General features: G+C 42.4%; 1 protein-coding gene across 10 annotated transcripts in view; it reads left to right on the top strand.

Moving 5' to 3' along the window:
• Positions 1–20644, top strand: part of afdna (afadin, adherens junction formation factor a) — a 121316-nt gene that overhangs the window by 53451 nt on the left and 47221 nt on the right. For 7 of the 10 annotated variants that reach the window (XM_030722265.1, XM_030722268.1, XM_030722267.1 and 4 more), the window contains 13 exons: positions 1217–1311; positions 1599–1846; positions 5681–5750; positions 7707–7777; positions 7884–7951; positions 10194–10399; positions 11768–11788; positions 14173–14318; positions 14711–14805; positions 15974–16239; positions 17804–17947; positions 18137–18335; positions 18951–19057. In XM_030722265.1, coding sequence (XP_030578125.1) covers positions 1217–1311; positions 1599–1846; positions 5681–5750; positions 7707–7777; positions 7884–7951; positions 10194–10399; positions 11768–11788; positions 14173–14318; positions 14711–14805; positions 15974–16239; positions 17804–17947; positions 18137–18335; positions 18951–19057 — 1736 coding nt within the window. The remainder of the gene's footprint in view (positions 1–1216; positions 1312–1598; positions 1847–5680; positions 5751–7706; positions 7778–7883; positions 7952–10193; positions 10400–11767; positions 11789–14172; positions 14319–14710; positions 14806–15973; positions 16240–17803; positions 17948–18136; positions 18336–18950; positions 19058–20644) is intronic. The other 3 variants (XM_030722270.1, XM_030722271.1, XM_030722266.1) reach the window with 1 other exon arrangement.

The following is a 20644-nucleotide window of genomic DNA, read 5'->3' as shown; positions in this document are numbered from 1 at the left end:
TAACTGCAAATCCTTCTGAAACGGTGTAACCTGGTGTCCACCTATCTGGAAATGTAACCACGTGTCACTGATAGCGCAGCACTCACAGGGAGAAATGCTGCAAATGGCGTTTGAACTCTAGATTCACCCCAGAAGTCTAAATCAAGCGTAATGCTACAGTCACACTAGGAAAAACAGCTGGAGGCTGCGGCAGATCCAAAACTGTTGCAACCATGTGACACTGTGATGTTGTTGCTTTTGGAAAAATGATTACCTTGAAGGCGGGGACAGTCAGTTGATGGAGATAAAATGGCAATAAGACTGAGTCAGTCTGTCAGTGTGCAATTGAATGGTCAGGTTGGCAGTTCCATGTTTGGTTAATTGTGACAACTCAACAACAAAAATTTTTGTCTGCAGAAACAGAAATACACATTGACTACTTACAAATAAATTCAGCCAAATATTTTAATCCACTAATATGGAAGCATGGCTCCCACTTAACTCAGCTTAATTCAGTAATCACATTTCCTAGATAAAAAAGATAGTTTTAGCATCATTACGGTATTCAGACTAAAAATAATAGGTAACAAACAGTAGTAAAAAAATAACAACAATAACAGGACAATCATGATAATGACAACAATGGCAAAAGAACAGCAAAATGTTACAATAGAAACTATAAATAGAAACAAAAACAGAAAATAGCTAAAAAAATAAAAGGCCTCCTAATCTACAGAGACCACATTCTGTGGTGGTGTTAATGAAGTGTAATCAAAAATCTTATGTGCATGTTCCCAGTTCACCCTGGTAGTTTTGTTATATTAGCTGCCGTTTGATGACATTATTATTTTTTTTCTTCTGATGACCCACAGCAGCCAATATTTGATCCCTTTCCCTTCAGTGAACTAATGTGCTGCTTTGCTTTTACTAAACCCCTGCTTACTAATATCAATAACTGCACCGCAGCCCCACCAAGCACCCACACTCTGTGCCACATTAGCAGTGTATAATGCACAGCTCTCCATCTTCCACTTTGTATTGACTCTGTACTGTTAAAATGTTGAATATTCACTGTGATTTGAGTCGGTCTGTATGTGTGAGTTTGTGGAGTTGAACGTAAATGCTGTTTCTTTAAAATTTGATGTGAGTGCGGCCTCGCCTGTTGCTAAATCTGAGCCTGTGTGTGTGTGTGTGTGTGTGTGTGTGTGTGTGTGTGTGTGTGTGTGTGTGTGTTCAGACGGCTCTGACTCACGGGACAAACCAAAGCTGTACCGGCTTCAGCACAGCATCACTGAGGTCGGCTCAGACTGCACAGAGGACGGCGCCATCCAGGTAACCGCTTCATTAAAACCCCCCAAAATTTAGACAAACTGTTTTTTAAGTGAACTATAAAAGGAAAATCAAAAGTAGTCAAAAACAGCCAGCTATACCCGAGAACCCAGAGTGTTTGAGATTTTAGGGAGGGGAGAAAGTGCACAGCCTGCTTCGTTTTTCACTTAAGCAAAACCCAGAGCTTGAAGTGTGGTGATTATTTAGTTTTCACAATCATTGGAAGCCCTACTTGCTGGTTTCAGCCTGATGCTGCTTATGTAGCTGATCTGTCTGCTGTTTGCCTCCAGCTGCTCGGTCCAGGGATTTTGCCCCACCACTGCAACCTCATGCACAGCGAAGGCATGGTGACCGTGACGCCGCACGGCCCCGACGCAGACACGTTTGTAGACGGGCAGCGCATCACCGAGACAACGGTGCTGCGTTCGGGCTCCACCATCCAGTTCGGTTCTGCTCACGTCTTCAAGTTCGTGGACCCGATGTTCGACCAGGGAGGGAAGAGGGAACCGGGCATTCCGAGGAGCAGGCACAAGTCTGGGTGAGGAAGAGAAAAAGGCTTTGTGGGTGTTTGAATGCAAAGTTTTCACCTCAAACTCATGGACAGCCATCCTTCTTGCTATCCCTCCTCATCCTCTGTACACACAGTTTCCCGACAGTAAAGAAAGAAAAGGGTGTTATTGTAGATGAAGGGAGGATGAGGTTTGGAGTTGGCAGGCAGAAGCAGAGATGAAGGGGAGGAAAAGTGGGAGGAGGGAAGTCTGGGATGGAGAGAGCAAGGAAATGAGAGGAATAGCGGAGGTCTGGGGTTATGGCAGGCAGGCTGCCCTCTAATCTGATCAGCATGCTGTTGGGTGTGGCCTCCTGCTTGCTGGAGTTTCACACACTGACAGGAGAAAGAAGGAGAGCATGCAAGATAAGAAGAGAAGGGAGAGTGTGAGAAAGTTGGGGATGAGTGAAGGAAAAGAGAAAGGGCTTAAAAAGCTTTAATGGATGACTAATACAGCGAGGAGGAGAGAAGTCTGTAAGTACCTAAAACACTAACTCACCACTGTGGGCGTATTTCTGCATGAATTGGTTCCTACAAATTATATACCAAATTCTGGTTTCTCTTCTGTAGCTCGTTTTTATTCTCAAGTTCACGAACATATTTAAAGTTGTTTACGATAATGCCAGAGTGTAAAGTTTGCCTCTAATAAGCCTCGCCTTGAAAGAAATAAAGCTTTAAAGTATTTTGAAGTAAAACGAGCCTAACACTTTCACTTAGTTGAAATTAATTCACCAGCCGGAGAGTGCGTTTTTGTGTGTGTTTAAGAGCTGGTTTGTTAGGCTTTGAGCAGTTGCTGAGCAAACACAAAATTATACATCGGTGCAGCGTTTTAAAAAGAGAGCTAATCCTGTATTTAGTTGTGGGCTGTGACGGCTTTCACAACATGTTCCACAGAGGCTTTAATACAGTTTTGCATTCTGGTCAAAAAAAGAAAACTCCCATCAGGTGATTTTGATCAGTAACTTCAGTTAAAGAGGAATTCAGTTCAACTTTATTTATATCACGTTTCATGCACACATGCAGCTCAGTGCTCCACATGGCAACATCAAAAAGTGAACTTTTTTTTCTTTAAGTGGACTGAGCATGAATGAAAACTATAGACTGTATATAAAGGAATGACAATAGCATTTTGAAGCCTTAATGTTGGTGTTTTTGCTGCTGAAGTGTTGGTTTATTTGAGTCAGGAGGACATGCATCAAGAAGAGTTACAAACACATACCTCAAGAGTTAAGAAAGAAGGGGAGGGGGAGAAAATATTGGCCCTAAATTTAGCTTTTTGGGGGTTTTCAAGTGTGAAAGGGGGAAATCTTCCTTCTTAATGCCACAAAATAGCAGAAAGAGGTGCATCAATATAATCTAATTTGTTTTTATTCAGATTATACATATATTTTTTATCATTTTATTATATTTTTAATCAGTTCCTTAAGGGACTTTTCCAGTTGTCAGCTTAGCGGGAAGCTTTGGGAAATTATCTTACCAGAAATAAAAAGGCTGAGGAGTTATATTAAGACCAGGGATCATTTTGTGCAGCTCAAATAAGAGTCTGAAGTTGTGGATGTGGATCCCTGTGGTTTTCTGGGCTGCTTTCCAGTGTCCTGCTGCACAAACACACGAGGATACCTAGTCCGGTCAAGCTGGGGACACATCATAATGCTCAGGCCGGTTACTGCAGTGGTTTGGTGTGGGGGGGTTGTTGGCTCCAGGTTGTGGCAGTGGTTCAGATGATCTTGTAAGTGAATGAGTGTTCATTCCTTTGATAATCTGCTGTTTCTTAACTTCATCAGTATTTACTGTCAGCGAGTGAGAGAACGAAACCAGCCAGAAGCCTTTAAAGGAGCCATAATCTGCATTCATGTTTGTTATGGTTACTCCTGTTATGAAAGGTGTTTAATGATAAATATTTTAAATAAAATGCCATCCAATCCTGAAATAATCTCAGTACACATGACACTGCAGATTTACATTTTAAACAGTATTTTCATATTTTATAGCAAAACTGCCCATTATGGTTTGTGTGTTTGATTTGGTGGTAGTTGACAAAAGTGCAGCACAGATGCTGAAGTTAAAAAAAAAATCTATTTTTGTTATGCTTTCTAAAATCACATTAATACGCTTTTTAAACGGAGAAATGCGGCGAGTAGCATGACGACTGTTAGTCAAAGGGTGTGAGGTTAAGCAGTACTGTGGTGCATTTGTTTTGAACTTAGAAGAGACGGCGAGAAAGGGCAGCTGGTACTGCTGTGTAATCATACTGTGCTGTGAAGAAGTCTTTTTTTTGTTTGTTTGAGACATTCAGTTGTAATCTAATGTGCTAAAACATTTCATTTGTTAAATGTAGAACTGCAAACAGACCAAAGAAGACGAAGCGTAGCAGTACTGAGCTCAGATTGCTGCCATGTCCTCTGAAACGCATCTATTCAAAAAGCCAAGCGATGCCAAAGTGAGCAATTTTTAAACTTTATGAAGATGGATGGACGGCTGTAGACACGGTGATGTCACTCATTGGGTTTTTGGCTCCTCATTTTGCAGGGCTTTGGGTGAGTGAAGGAAAACATGCAGTGTGGATGCTAGGGATGGGGTGAGGTGTGGACCTTCTTGAATGGTCTGCACAGCACAACAAGGCGTATTATTAGTCAGATAGTTGCATTTACAGGCACCACCAATACAAACACTGATGGAGGAATTCTGTCAGTTAGCTGAGGTAAGGTCTAGCAGACATGCAGGGGAAGGGCACCTGTCAGTCAAAGCAGCCATGATGCTAACTGCAGTCGCTGAAGGGGGAAACTATCCAAGGAGGTGAAAACATGCTTTTTAATGCTGCGACATGGGAGTCTGTGGGGGTTGACTAATTTTTGAAGCCACTTTCAGGTGGCTGTTAGAGGAGCTGCAGTCTTAGGCATGTCTGCATTGTGTTTATTTTCCAGCTGTGGAGGTTGTGTGGCTTTGAGCCTGATTCACATGACTATCTGGTTTTTGAGATCACATGACACTTGTATATAAGCTTAAGGAAGGTAATTAATTCCCAGGCTGCAACGTGGAACCAGCTTGTTAAAAAAATGTTAAAATAATCTATTTTCAAAGTGAACGCATCACCATCGTCCCCTCCAGAAGGATTTTGTTTTGTTTTTACTGTTGCTACTTTGTGTTTACTGTAGTATAATGGCTCAATTATATCTCAGTGTACTTGATTTAAATAGAAATATAGTTTAAGAAAGAAAAAAACTAGTGAGATTTCTCTTTGTCAGTGTAGTTGTGCTGTTAATGGTTTAACCTACTTAGGCTGCTTTTGTTTATTGTGTACGTGACGAGATCTCCCTGTCGGTGACACACAGCACTGATGCTTTGTGTGTCTGTGTAGTGCTCTTTATTCGACATTGATGCCTTGCTGTCACATGGGTTGTGAAAAGCACAGCCCTGTCTTTTTAAACCCGACTGCTGTCACACTCAGTGTCATACACACACACACACACACACACGTCCTGGCTCTGCTGTATGTCAGGACTCGTGGCATGGCTTCTCTATAGCAAATTAGACTGTTATGTAAGTGTGTGTGTGCATAAAACGAGCTATCTGTGTGCAAATATCAGCGAGTCATTAATTCACTGCCTCTCTCATCCATCTCTCTCCTCCCTGACTGTGAGTTAGATAAGTGAGAGAGTGTGTGTGTGTGTGTGTGTGTGTGTGTGTGTGTGTGTGTGTGTGTGTGTGTGTGTGTGTGTGTGTCTGGATTAAGTCTGAGCTCTTGTCGATGTCAGTAATGAAAAGTGAGCTGTGGAGAGCGCAGTTCCTCATCTGAACTGCTGAATGTCTGTCTCTCTTCTGAAGCAGCGTACCAGAAACCACCTTCGACCTTCACGGAGACGTCCACATTGTAGCAGCCCTGCCTACCAGCAAGGTAACACACACACACACTCATTTTTATCTATATACTTTATTCCATTCAAAATACTGTGCTCAAACATGTAAGCGTTACTTTTATGTTGGCACCGATTAAATCTGTCTGAAGTTTATTAGGCAGATTGGCTCAAAGTCAGGCATCTTTTTTTTTTTTTTTAGACACTTTTTAGACGCTTTTCCTTATTTACTATGTATTAAACATGGTTTCAAATAATGACGTCAATGTATGTATAAGCAATCACTGTGATGAAAAGCTCAGTCTTGGAGCTGCTCTAAATGGTCCATTTTAGACTTTTTTTTTTCTTCTCCTGCTCTGTGTGATGCAGATATCCCTGATAATATCACCACAGGTGCACAGCTCTCACTATGAGCACAGAAGCCCCACCCACCTGCCATTTCAGCCACCTTTTTTGCAAGGGGAAGCCAATCAGAAGAAAGTTAGCTCAAGTGGGGCCGCACTGAGGCCCAGCATAAGATGAATACGGATTATTTTGAGTCGCGAATCATGTAAAGCTACTCTAATATTGGCTTAAAAAATAAATAATAAAAATTCTCAGTGCACAGGCCCAGTGGGTGGCCAACTTATAACCAGAGGACACCATAAGTATTTTTTTTTTTTCTATTTTTGACCTGCCCACCTGCTGCTCAGTCCCTTCTGTTTATAAGGGGCAACCATGCAGAAGTAAGTTGACTAAAGCTGAGGTTTTAACTGTGTGGCCGGACCGACTGCAGGTCAAACATGGAGAACCAGAGTGGGATATTAGTTGAAACTAAGTTGAATTTTTGTTTTATTTCCTGCTGATACTGCTGCACCAGCCTTTATTTTACTGAAGTTCAATTTGGATAATTTTTTTTATTGATAATGATCAATGAAAATGGCAGAATGTGAGGTTTGAACTCTTATGTTTCTGAAGCACGGTGTGCCAAGAAAAGTTTGAGAACCACTGGTGTAAAGGATTTAGAGACGGCAGACGAGAGGCTGCACCGAGGCAACAGTATGAGATAAATAAAGATCATTTTTGAACTATCAGTCATTCCAGTAGTCGAGTCTACCAATAAAAATATGGAGCTGTTTGTTATTGTTGTAAATTATGCGCAACAATGATTTTCAAATTTCAGTTTAGTTCAAATATTATTTAAATGGTGCCAAATCACAGTAACGACCATCTCAAGGTGTCAAAGGTAAAGACTGTGCACATATTATGGATGGATACTATAGAAACCCACTATAGAAACCCAGCGATCTTCCATGAGAAAGCAGTTGGTGACAGCGAGGGGAAAAAAACATCTCTTAAAAGCAAGAAACCTCTGGCAGAAACCAGCCTTCAGGATGAAAGCCATCTGCTGTGACTGGTTGGCAGGGAAATCAACAGCATCAGCTGGGACCTCTGCACGGGCCCAGTTTGATGTGTTAGCATCTGTATCGGGAGAGAAAACATTAGATTCCAGGTTTTTAGTTAGTCATGTGTAATTCACCATGATGTGCACAGGGCTGAAAATAATCACCTCTTACGTTGGTTGTCAGGTATTGATCTGCTGATTACATTCGTGTTTTCTTTTAGATTTGTTTGTTTTTTTATCAACCGTTTATCCCCCCAAAAATTCAGTTAAAACAGCACATCTTCTGCACATGAATCATTTAACTAACTGGAACAGCGCTAGACATATGCAATATTTGGAAAAACTAATTAAAAAATGCATGAAGCTCCATACAAAGGAAGAAAAATCTGATGAAAAGTGGGAAAATTGTCAGGTTGTTTTGCTGCTTGTTAGTAGTTCTGCCAGCGACTCAAACCCAAGTAATCATGGTCAGTGTTCCAGGACTAAACTCCATGAGACATCACTGAAGCCTCGTGTGGCTGTAGTCAGTATCCCTGCATTAAAATAAGGGATTAACTGCAGCACATTAAGTTTTATTGAAGCTGTTTTTTTTCCCCCTCTGTGTGTTTTTCAGAGCTCAGGAAAGCTGGAGATGGAGAGAGGAATGGTCAAACCCATGATCAGAGGAGAGCAGCAGGACAGCAGGTCAGACACTGTTTCCTCTAACGTCCTGCATTCACTTCATCCTCGAGCTTATCCGTATTCTCTCATCTCTGTCTTCCCTCCTCACGGTTTGATTTTGCCTCATCAGGTCTCAGGACGTTTCAGCAGACAGAGCGGAGCTGACTCTTCCAGCCAGCATCGAGTTCAGAGACAACTGTGAGTATTCATGCATCACTTTCTGCCTCTTTTTATTCACCTCGCTGTGTCAGTGACAGTCAATAGCTGGAAAATATCGAACCCTTTCAGTTCCTGTGGTAATGTGCTGGACCGACGGTCTTGACCTGACCGCGCTGGAAGTAGCGCTGCTCAATAAATATGTCGCGGTAGGGAGGGTAGTTCAGAGGCTTTTCACACTTTCCTCTCACCTCACTGACCTGCAATGATGAAAGTCTGAAAGCCATTATAATCATCAAAATCATATTTGACACTGTGGCACAAAGTCAAGCGCGTTCTCAGGGGTTGGTGGACTCCATGTCAGTTGCTTCTAATCAGATCCTGTTTTTGATATTCATGAACAGGGCATGTAGGTGCAGCTGGGGTGAGGAGGTTGTCCATTTTGGGAACCTCAGAATACCATCGCTGCTTTTTGAAGACGATATAGTTCTGTTGGCTTTGTCAGAGTGTGACCTTCAGCATGCACTGGAGTGGTTTGCAGGTGAGCGGGAATGTAATGAAAGTCGACACCTCTAATCTGAGACTGTGGTTCTCCGTTGGAGAACAGTGGAGTGCTCCCTCTGGGCGCTGAAAGAAGGAACATGCAAACTCCACAGACTGGGTTCGAACCCAGGACCTTCTTGCTGTGAGGCGACAGTGCACTGTGCCGCCCTTAACCAGCTAACAGTAGAGAACTTTTTCCAGAAGTGGATTGGCCAACTCACATTTGTTAACTGTGTTTTTTGTAAAGTCTTAGCAGCCTTTGTCCTGTGGAGCTGGCAGGCTGACCAGCCTCAAAGGGTCATCTGTGTCCTCACATGTGCCTTCATTGTAGGTTAGAAAAATTCAGGGCTGTGGTGCAAACCACTAATAAGGCTGTTAGTACGTTCACATGTCAGAATACATCACGTAGATCGATGTTGATCTGCATGATTTTCATCTGTGTTTGAACTGTGCATTCCTCCATTAACAGTGTAATAAAATTAAAAATCTCCTTTTGTCTGCCTGCATGGAAGAAACCTCAGAGTTGGACCGAGTCGTCCTAATCCCTGGCATTTAATTTTCTTTTGTCTCTAGTGAATCCTTTTATTAGATGATTTCAGAGCTCTTTGCTGCTTTTGGATGTTAAATTTGTTATAATTGAGTTCCAGACAACAGTGAAATGTCTCGTTTCCCACGCTTTTTGCAGCCACGAGCCCTTTGAGCTGTTTGCTTTGTCTTCATAACGCTTCTGTTTATTGACTCTTCTTCTGCTGCGGGCCTGAGCGCGTCTGTGTGCATGCTCTGATGGTGCTAGAATATATTTGGCACAGTGTGTGTGTGTGTGAGATCATCTGTTTTTCCAGGCAAAAGATGGTTTTTGGTCACAAAGTGGTGGAGAGTCTCATACCCACAGTGCAATGGGAGAAACGACATACTGTAAGAGGCAGAAAAGGTGCAGTTCTCTCATCTTCAGGTTTTCATAGGGCGTGTTGTAGCTGCAGCTGCAGCTGCAACCAGTTTGGCATCAAACTCAAACCAAATGGCTCTAAAGTGAGGCAGCTGGTTTTACTGGTGTTTCTAACATGACGCACATGTGCAGCCAAGTTCTGCACCAACAAAGTGACTGATGCAAACTGCTTCTCACAGCTTGCAGTTGGTGTGGGCCTACACTCTTAATGCACTGACTTCTGATAAAGGATGATAATATATGAAAAGTCTGTGGATTTATTAATTACTGTTACCACTGAAAGTGGGCAGGATCAGGCGTAATGATGGTGGTAGAACTATTACTACTTCGCCCTTTGACGCCGGGTGATTGCTGTTGAAGCGCCCATTACTTGCCCTCAATAGCGGCGAACAGCTGATTGAGACATGGCATATTAGCGTGGAGTCAGCTGATCAAAGGAACATTGATCAGCTGGCTTTTTACCGTAACTCCGCAACAGTTTGTCCTATCGAAAAAATGCAAACGGTTCCTGAAAGCCCAGAAATTGCACGTCACAGCCATATAGGGGTATTACAGTATTTGTTGCTGGAAGTCCGCGAACGGCGGCACTTTTGAAGTATGTTGTACCGAGGCCGATGCATTCGGAGTAAAAGGGTTAATTTAAAAAAACAAACAAAAAAAACGCAAGTTTCTGGGTGGTTATTTAAACTGTAGGTTTATTAATTAAGTACGTGAAATCTGAAGTCTGACGCATCTGCCACTAAAACTATCCCAACACAAAGAATTCACTGACTTTATTATTGTGTGTCCGTCCAGCTGAAGACACCTTCCTCTCTGCCATCATCAACTACACCAACAGCTCCACAGTTCACTTCAAACTCTCGCCCACTTATGTCCTGTACATGGCCTGCCGCTACGTCCTGTCGCCCACATACCGGCCTGACATGTCGCCTTCAGAGAGGACGCACAAGGTCATCGCCATCGTCAACAAGATGGTGAGCATGATGGAAGGAGTCATCCAGGTCAGTAACACTTCTCTTAAAACTCCTTGTTGTGTTTTCAAAAGGAATCGAACTTCATCGATTAATTTGCACATTACCTCGTTCTCCCCGCCGCAGTGCTGCTCTTGTTGAAATGTGGACATTAGGTGGCGTTAAGTCGCCACATTAATGGTGTTCTTACAAACTACATTTGTAGTTGTTGTAAGATGTGTGTGTGCAAGCTTTTCTCCCATGCTTCAGTCATGATTCCTTCACAGAATCGGCTTCAGTGTTCACATGTTGTATAAACCGATTTGGACGTACAGCACGGATCAAACAGCTTCAGGTCCTGAAGAGGTTTTTCGGTTTAGTACAGAAAGTGTAAAAAGGACGAAGGAAAATTCTTACAGGACGAACGCACAATGAAGCAAGAAATTGGAAGAGAGAAACTGCTGATCCTGGATCAGAAATGCTGGAAAAAAATGAGAATTAAAAAGCATCAAATGTGAACCCACCCCTTTGTAGTTTGAGAGCCTGAAACTCTGAAAATATTGATAGTATGATGTTAAATTTTTGCATTGCTTCACTAAAGTTGCTGTAGAAATGAAAAAAATAAAAATAATTTTTCTTGGGTCGGCTGGGGTCGGGGGGGGGGGGGGGGGGGGGGGGGGGGGGGGGGGGGGTGATGCCAAATATGATGCACAGGATTTTAGGGGAGGGAAAATAAACACACTTACACCTACAAGTATCCAGTAAGCCTGAGGCATTTATTACTTCTTTTATTTGTTTAGCCTGCAGCAAGCTATTCATTGTCTTTGGCATGCAGCAAAGTTATGAAAGAAAGCACAAACAACACACATACACACACAGACTGCAAGACTTGATCTATTTCAGTCTGTGTAGGAGTTTTATAGAGTTTCAGGAAAACTATCTTTAGCTACTGGCTGAGGAATGTAGGAAGCCAAACTGCATCTGCGTGTGTACGTCTGGAGATTAGTCACTATGTATAAATGAGACACTAATCCAGCAGAATATTTTTGGAGCATTTAGGGGATGTTTATTCCTTGCAAAACAATAACAATCCTGGCACGCCTAATTTTTAATCCCTGTTACTGCACAGTTATAATAACGTGTGCTTCAAATATAAAGTGTTCTGTTTGTTTACTTGTTCAGTCTTGTAATGTTTTCTTTAACAGAGTTTTTTTTTTTTTTTCCCAGCTGAAATCCATCAGTTCATTTTCATTGAGGATGGCTTTACATTGTAAACCATGATCATACGTGTGTGCGTGTGTCAAAGTGTATATGTGTGTCACATAGCTGTCCATACTGTAGCCGTTGACGTGTTTTCTCTCTGTCCTGTGAATGTGTCCTCCTCTTCCTCCTCCTCCTCTTCCTCTTCCTTCCATCCAGGAGATTGCTGAAGGGGATCAGGTAGGATAGCACATCATGATACGGCTGCTAAAGACTCATCTACCTCTCTCTCCCCCACTCTGACTGTCTCACTCTGTCTCATTTTCTTGGGGTGGGTGATGTGTGTAAATTAAGGTGCGCAGTGCATCTTATTTTCTACTATTCAGTACACCTGAAACTTTACACCCAAGTACTTTTATCATATTTTCTGCAGTTCTCAGGAACATATTGCAGAGGATTGCTGGATTCTCGTACTGTTCTCAGTGTAGCTTGTTCTAAGGTTACTAAACGGGCCTGTCACTGCCATCATGAGCTGCACCAACTCAACGTGTAGTTATATTTTTTTGGGAGGTGCACATCAGGTTGTGGTGTAGGGTTTCAGAAGGGTTTGTGCTTACCTGCAGTGTAGATCTTAATCAGAAGCATAAATCCCACTTAAGCTTGTCTGTAATGTGGACATCAGAGGTGTCCGACTGACTTAAGTTGATGGACTGCACACAGGATAACCCAGTCTCATCTGGCCACACCAGTAAAACTGTTGCTTAATAACCAAGCTTACTCTTAATCTAAAGAAGTACAATTAAGTGCTCATATTTAATAAACAGGGATCTCAAATATGCCTGTTTATCAGTTTATCTTACGTGTGTCACAGATTACTGTGGATCTATAAAAACGCCAAACCTTCATGATGACTTTATTGAAACTAAACAACTTAAGTTGTTTTACATTTTGTCAAGATTTAGAAATACTGTTAGATTTATATAAATGTTCATGCCTGTTTAGTAATACTGACACTTCCTCTGGAATATCAGTGGATTTTCCAGCGGGCCTTTGGTGGGCCAGTTCTAGTGCCCTAACTGGATCTTTAGCACCCACGGTGTAGTTTATAATTTTCATGTTTCTCACAGACTGCTAAACTTGGTTCTCATTATCGGTACTAAGCAAACAAATAAGTTGTTGCTTGTATTGTAAATGTGCCTCTATAATCCGCACAAAGGGTGGATTATTCTTTTTTGTTTGTTTTTTTTTTTTTGTTTTCCTGCGCTGCAATCAGCTGATTTCAGTTTGTGTGCAGGATACGGAAATGTGGACATTACTCGAACTTTTATTGCACAAAAGGATGTGAACCCGGTGGCTAAAGGCTTAAACGTTGGGAGCTCTCCCACTGAAAGGCCAGAGTCTCAGCTGTCTTCATTGAGGGAGGGGGAAAAAAAAGGCAGATAACATTTAAGCACTGATGATGTAAAATCACATCGCCAACCTCATCAACCCCCCCCAGCTTTCTTCTGTTAATCTCTGCCCCTACTCCTCTCTCCCTCTCCTCCTCTCTTCTCCTTTCTCTCTCTTTTTCTGGGCTTTTTTTTTTTGTTTGTTTTTGGACCAGCCCTTCATTGTTGCTGCTGCTTCTTTTTCTCCATTCTAACAGAGATGATGTAAAATGCCGCTATAATAATGCATCCTACCCACAGCTGGAAAACTAAGCAACAACAGCAACATCAACCTGACTAATTCCATTCAGCTTCCTGGACCTGCCTGGTACTAAAAATGCCAAACCAAAAAAAAACCCCAAAACAGAGTAAAACCAAAGCATCCAGTCCTCTCCATCACAGCTTCATCTTTAACTCTGGCATCTTTTTTTTTTTTTTTTCGTGTGTGATGTCACGTCTTGCTTCTTCTACTCGACAGTGTGGATGAGAGACAAGTCGCGTCCCTCTGACCCGCTCCACCTCGTCTGCTTCATTTGTCTGTTTGGATGTTCATTTAACGTGTTCAGCCATCCATCTGTGTTTCATTGTGGATGCACTTGGCTCCGTCTCTCATTGTCTGGCTGTTCTGAATGAAGGGTTTTTATTTTATTTATTTATTTCTTTGTTCTGTTTAATTTGTTTTTCAAAGGCGGGGATAGATGAGTGCAAGGGACCGAGCTTTGCACAATCCTCCCTCCCTCTCTCTCTCTCTGAGCGGTGGGGATTTTAACCAATCAGCTCCTCAGACATCGGTCTTTGTCACCATTTAAACTGTGAGCGGAGACGGCTGGTGTCTGCTGACCTGATGAACAGGAGGGAAAAGGAGAGGTCACTCTTGTGTAAAACTGTAAAATATCGGCGAGCTCGTGGCATTTTGTTTGTCTTTACTGATCTGACAGTGATGACCGCTCTTCTTCTCGACACCGTGTTGGCTTAGAGGGAGGGGTGGGCGAGGCATGAGTCTATCCCTTAAGTAACAGCTGCTCCTTCTGGCTGCCACTTGAACAGAAACCCCTCTGTCCTCCTCTCTTCTTCTTTTATTTTTTTTTGTTTTTGTTTTTAACCCCTCAGGCTCTCCTGGATCCTGCTGCTCTAACAATTTCCTCCATATGTTTTTCTTTTCTCTGTGTGTGTGGGGCTGTGATTGGTGCTTTGCAGAAGCAGAAGAATATCGCAGGAGCACTGGCTTTCTGGATGGCCAACGCGTCCGAGCTGCTCAATTTCATCAAACAGGATCGAGACCTGAGTCGCATCACGCTGGATGCCCAGGACATCCTCGCCCATCTGGTCCAGATGGCCTTCAAGTCAGTCTGTGTGGTTGTGGATGTGTGGCGCGTGGGTGTAGCTCATAGACTGTATATAAAGGATGGATATAGTCCATGTGATGTTGCCCATAAATTAATGAAGCCTCTTTGTGATGCATCAAGCTGAATGTTTTTATTGATGAGTTGGTTTATCCTACTTTGTGACTCTTAATAAGTTAAGCAAAGTAAATAAGAGTCTTTTATATGCACTCCAAGGTGTACTTAAAAGAATGTAATGATACTCACTGAGAATTAAAACTTTCTCAGTGACGCTTTTAGGGAAAATATATGAACACATGAATATACATTTCTGGAATACAGAGTATAAAATAAGTTCAGGTGGTGACATTTAATGTGAACAGTGTTGAACAAGCTCTAATGTGTGGCTGCAGGTACCTGGTCCACTGTCTTCAGGCTGATCTGAACAACTACATGCCTGCCTTCCTGGATGACCCCGAGGAACATAATCCACAGAGACCAAAGATCGGTAATGCGCAAACACACAACCACATGTAGCATCCAAGGCCGGTTATGGTTTACAACTATGGTGTTCAGCTCCTTAAAAATGAACACATGTCCATGTGGGAATCATAAAACTAGAGAAGCAGAGTAGGAGGTTTTTCTGGTAAAACCTTTATATGTCCAAGGTGATCAGAGAAGTGATACTTGTAGATGACCCTGATGAGGGCCTTAAGCAGTGAAATTGTTTAAATACACACTTTACTACAATACAACAAAACGAGTTTTGCTGGAGTTTTGACCTCTTTACGGTTGCATTTCACATTTCATTATCACAGGCTGCACACAGCTGGGAATTATCAGCAGTGAATTTCCTCAGATTCTTTTGGGCTTTAATATTTTGTTAGAGGACCGGAATTCGAAAACTGTGAGAAACTTTCTAGAACGTTGTTTTTTTTTTTCATGCTTAGGAACTGTCTCATTTCTTTGGGCTCCAGTTTTCTGCAGAGTTGAAAGCTGCAGGGCTTAAAACCTACAAGAATTGTAATTTTTTATCAAAACTCTCTGAAATCAAGAATTTGCACAAACATGAAACCCAAACACAAACATGTTGTTCTTAAATAAGTCCAGAAACTGGGACATGGGTCATGTTTAAGATCATCTTCTCCTGCATATCCAGCTCCTAGTTTTAGATCTTTCTGAAGGTCCTGCACTCGCACTGTGCACTCCTGAGATTTCACCACCTACCTCAGAATATCACACAGTTTCAAACTAAACCAAATTTCGCTGCAGAGGTTTCTGGTTGAAAAGTTCAGTTTTTAAGCCACACAGTGTCGCATCAGGTGAGGAATGAGACTGGGAGTGTACTTTTTCCACCCAACGTTCACAGGGTTTTACACTGTGAATTCGTCCATCTGGGTATGTCATCATCCCAGAGTGAAATCTCCTGACGTGCCTGAGGAGATTTTACACACTGGAGGAGAGCGCCCATCACAGAGGCACAAGGGCAAAGGGGTATAACTGGACATCCACTGAGAGATCTTAAAATACATGCCTGACACACCTGTGAAAATCATCTTGAGTGAAATATTTGTCAAATTTGTGAATCCTGGAGCTTTGTGATCACACCATGTACTCATGGCTCTTACAGACAGAGAGAGGAAGATTTGCTGTCACACCCTGATTTCTCTTTCCAGAGGACGTCCTGCACACGCTGACGGGGGCGATGTCGTTACTGCGGAGGTGTCGAGTCAACGCCGCTCTGACCATCCAGCTCTTCTCGCAGCTCTTCCACTTCATCAATATGTGGCTGTTCAACAAGCTGGTGACCGATACCGGTTCGGGGCTGTGCTGTCACTACTGGGGCGCCATCCTCCGGCAGCAGCTGAGCCACATCGAGGCCTGGGCTGAGAAGCAGGGTCTGGAGCTTGCTGCTGACTGCCACCTCAGTCGAATTGTACAGGTATTACAGTAAAAGGCAGGAAAGTGTGGGCATGACCAGACGGTCACTAAGATTTTTAGGGATATTTTCCTTGGTTGCATCAGTCACACTAATTGGTTTTGTTTATTAAAGCTTTATTTGTCTGATTCGCTGCCCCCTTATTGTTACTGTTTCAGATATCTCGACTCTAAGCTGGTCTTACCAGTATAAACACTTTTGAAAAGATAAAAAAGTAAGGATTAAAAAAAAAAAAGGTATATTAAACGAATTTACTTCTTGATCGCGCGTGAAGTTGGATACACAGATTTATAGCCAATAGTATGTACGTGTGTCCAAAATTAGAGACAAATGACACAAGTTCACTTTAAAATGTGCTTGAAAACTTGTTCCAGGTAGTCTACATTGTATAACTTTTAAATATGCAAATATAATGTACTGCAGGAAGTAGGAATTATGGAAGTTCATGAAGCTCTGTCTTTAGGGAATTACACAGACCTGATAAAGACCCTGCTGTTACAGAGTAGCTCCTTTGCCAGCACAAGAGGATCTTTAAGTGACGAGTCATACTGTGATCTATGTACAATACAGATTAATGCTCAGACAGCCAATATTTAAAGTGTGTTTTACATCAGTAAAACAATCACATCAACAAATACTTGTAAAGGCAGCCTTAAAAATTGAGCAAAATGAGGAAAAAAGAGCAGGTGGTGAAGTCCAGCCTTGATGATTTTGAATTTTCTTGACTTTTTTTTTTTTTTTTTTTTGCTCTGATTTTGGCACCTTATTCTTCATTTTCTGACCTATTTTTGACCCTGAACTCAGAGAGAACCAAAATGTAGCAGTGGCTGTGAAGTAAAGCTTTTAATGGAAAAGTAACCTGAATAAAAACAATCCGATTAAAACAAGTCAGTGAATACACATAGAAGGAAATGCTGCTTCCTATGCTTGTGTGGTGATCAGAGTTGGGACTGAAGGTTTGGGTGGGCCACAAAAGCTTTTCAGATCTCTAAATTGGCTGCGGCAGTCTGAAGTTTGGGAGCAGATGTTTACTGCACTGTGACCAATGCAGAGGGAAAATGAAGAGGCTGAAACAAGAAATTAGGAGACCACAACAAGAGGTGGAGTTGGACTACCAACCGCTGGCTGGCTATTACATTATTATAGTCCCGTTTAGCAGCGTGAAAGAAACCAGAAAAAAATGCTTTGAAGGTTTGCAGTTCCTGGGGGATCTCTTGTTGCCCAGAGTTTGTCTAAAGATCAGAAAGAAACTTGTAGAAGAAACTGTTACAGTGAGCTTAAAAAGAAAACTCAAGTGCACGAGTTACAGTCCAAACCCCTGCTCGTGTGCTTTTCCAGGACTCCGTTTGATTTCAAAACAAGCAAACAACCCAACAGCTGTCATCAGATTCTTATTAGTGTCTCCTAACACTCGCATCGCCTGCATCCAACCAGTCAACACCACGGCGGAAATGTCTCATTTCGTGTGCTAGCAGATAACTCTGTGACCACTTGTGGCCACACTGCTTACTTTAAAAACAATAACAATGTGTATGATTTACAGCATGTGTGTTTGTGTCCCCTCTAGGCCACCACCCTGCTGACCATGGACAAATACTCCATGCAGGATGTGCAGAACATCAATAACACTTGCTTCAAGCTCAACTCCCTGCAGCTCCACGCCCTCATGACCAACTATCACTGTGCCCCCGATGAGCCGTACATCCCGCCTGTAAGAAACACTAACTTTAAACGTGTACAACATTTTAATTCAATTAAATGAGATGAAGTTGGTGTTAGTAAGTCAAAAAGTTTTATACAAACTATTTAAGATGCAAAGTAGATGTTACGAAGCAGCCTGTGAGCCCTGTTAGGTTGTCTGATGTGTGTGCTGTGCTTGTTTGTGTGTCTGCGTGTTTAGGAACTGATAGACCACGTGGTGGCAGTGGCGGAAAACACAGCAGATGAGCTGGCGAGGAGTGACGGCAGAGAGGTTCAGCTGGAGGAGGATCCAGACCTCCAGCTGCCCTTCCTCCTCCCTGAGGATGGCTACTCCTGCGACGTGGTGCGCAGCCTCCCCAATGGCCTGCAGGACTTCCTGGATCCTCTGCTGCAGAGAGGTAAAAAGTCAGAATAAACCAACTAATATTCAAAATATATGAACAAAAGCTTTCTAGTAGGTTTGTGTGTTTGAAGATGTGGATTACTGTGTTGAATATGAGCAGATTATTTTTGTCCTTTTTTTCCCTCAGTGGTTTTTGTTCGCTTTGTCATTATTGTTTAAAATAAATTCTTATATTCTTGAAGAAAAAGAAGCATTCAATGAATTAAGTTTCAGAATTGTGAGTTAGTCCTGCTATTCTGAGTTTGATACCTCCGTCTGTGAGGCAAAAGCAGCAGTTTAAAGATTTTATGATGGGATTTAAGCATCTTTAGCTCTGATTTTGTAGGTTGAAGAATAACCAGTTAACTCATAAAATAAAGCAGATTAATCAAAAAGCATTATTAGTTTCAGCCCTGTTAGTTTACTCATAAAGTAACAAAAACTAAGATGAGTTACTTTATATGCTATACTGCTACACTTGGTGATTTACATTTTTTCTAATGTAAAGATGTCAGAGAAGCTGCTCAGAAACAAAGGTTATTATCAACATACTATAAATGACATTATTTGTGTGTGTGTGTGTGTGTGTGTGTGTGTGTGTGTGTGTGTGTGTGCGCGTTTCCTCTGACAGGTTTTTGTAGATTAACGCCGCATCCACGGTCGCCCGGCACCTGGACCGTCCACTTTGAAGGAGCTGATTGCGACAGCCACTTCTCCGCTGCTGACAACTCTGAAATGGTAGGATGTCAACACACAGTCAGACTCTCTCACCACATTGTGTGTATGTGTGTCTGTGTTTATATATAGAGTTGTGTGTCAGTGCAGTGGGGCATCCTGGGTAAAGTTAGTGCCACAGAGGAGACTTTGCAGGTTTAGTAATGCTGACTCACAGAGACTGTGGAGACTGAAGTCTAAAGTAAGTCTGACAGTTAAGACAGCAGAAAATAAGACACAAACTCTTGGAGCCACAAAGTGGCCGCAGGGCTTTGATGGCTGCGCAGTGACTTTGGGACACTGCTGCTCTTTTTCAACATTCGTATCTTCGTGCTGCTCTGTTGCTATGAGTGGATACTCTTCACTTAGATCACGTCCAGTTTGCCCTATATACTGCTCAAACATGTCTCCATATTGGCAATAAAGATAACCTGATGTTAAATCACGATTTATTTGTGAATGCTTACAGTCAAAATTACTGTAACTTTAAATTACACTCAGCAGTCTCTGTCAGGAACACCTGTTCACCTGCTCTTGAATACAGATATCTAATTGGCCAATCACACGGCAGCAGCTTGGTGCATTTAGACATGGAGACTTGGTCAAGACAACCTCTGAAGTTCAAACTGAGCATCAGAAAGGGAAAGAAAGATGATTTTAGTGACTTTGGACTAGGGCTGGGCGATATGACAAAATTTTCATAGTACAGTTTCTCTGTATTAGAAAAGAGTTACTGTAGTTGATATGCTTTAAATAGCCCATTTAATTGTCTTACAGACTGTATCATGTCTAGACGCAGGTAAAGGAATGACCCCTTCAAAGTATGGTTGTCAACAGGGTGGCAGTAATTAATCTTGAATGGACGTCTGACTTAACTGTACTTGTTTTGCAGACTTGGCTGTGGATGTGGAGGGTGGGGAATCGGATCTTAGCTTAAGACATTACTGATACTCTAAAACTTGTTTTTGGCTGAGGTGGTGAAGCACGTTGCTGGTGTTACCACCTCCATCTACCGCCTGTGCTCTACAGCATTTGTTTGGTCCATGTCTGACCTTTTATAGCCAAAGAACCTCCAGACGGCAGACGTGGCTCCACGCTCAAGCTGTGGTGTTGAAGTGCGTCCCCACTGAAACACTTCCGCACACCACCACGCGTGTTCTGGACGTTGTTTAGGTTATCACTGGTATTCCCGTATATGAATAATTCCTATCACAATGAAAATAAAGACCATTTTTTTGGTGCGAACCTGTACACCGCCCAGCCCTACTCTGAATGTGACATGGTTGTTGGTGTCGGTTGGGCTCATCTGAGTATTTCAGAAACTGCTGATCTCCCAGGATTTTCCCACACAGCCATCTCTCAGTTTTACAGAGAATGATCTGAAAAAGGAAATATCCAGTGAGCGGAAGTTCTCTGAGTGAAAATGTCTTACAGCTGCTCATTACAGCCACACTATGTGGAAGAGCATCTTTGAATGCACAACATAAACCTTGAAGCAGATGGGGCTACAGCAGTGGAAGACCACACCAGGTGGCACTCCTGTCAGCTAAGAACAGGAAACTGAGGCAACATTTCATACAGGCTCGCCAACACTGGACGATAAAAGATTGA

The sequence above is a fragment of the Archocentrus centrarchus genome, chromosome 24 (assembly GCF_007364275.1).
Source record: "Archocentrus centrarchus isolate MPI-CPG fArcCen1 chromosome 24, fArcCen1, whole genome shotgun sequence".
In the NCBI taxonomy this organism is placed as follows: domain Eukaryota; kingdom Metazoa; phylum Chordata; class Actinopteri; order Cichliformes; family Cichlidae; genus Archocentrus; species Archocentrus centrarchus.
This window is presented reverse-complemented; position numbering and strand designations above follow the sequence as displayed.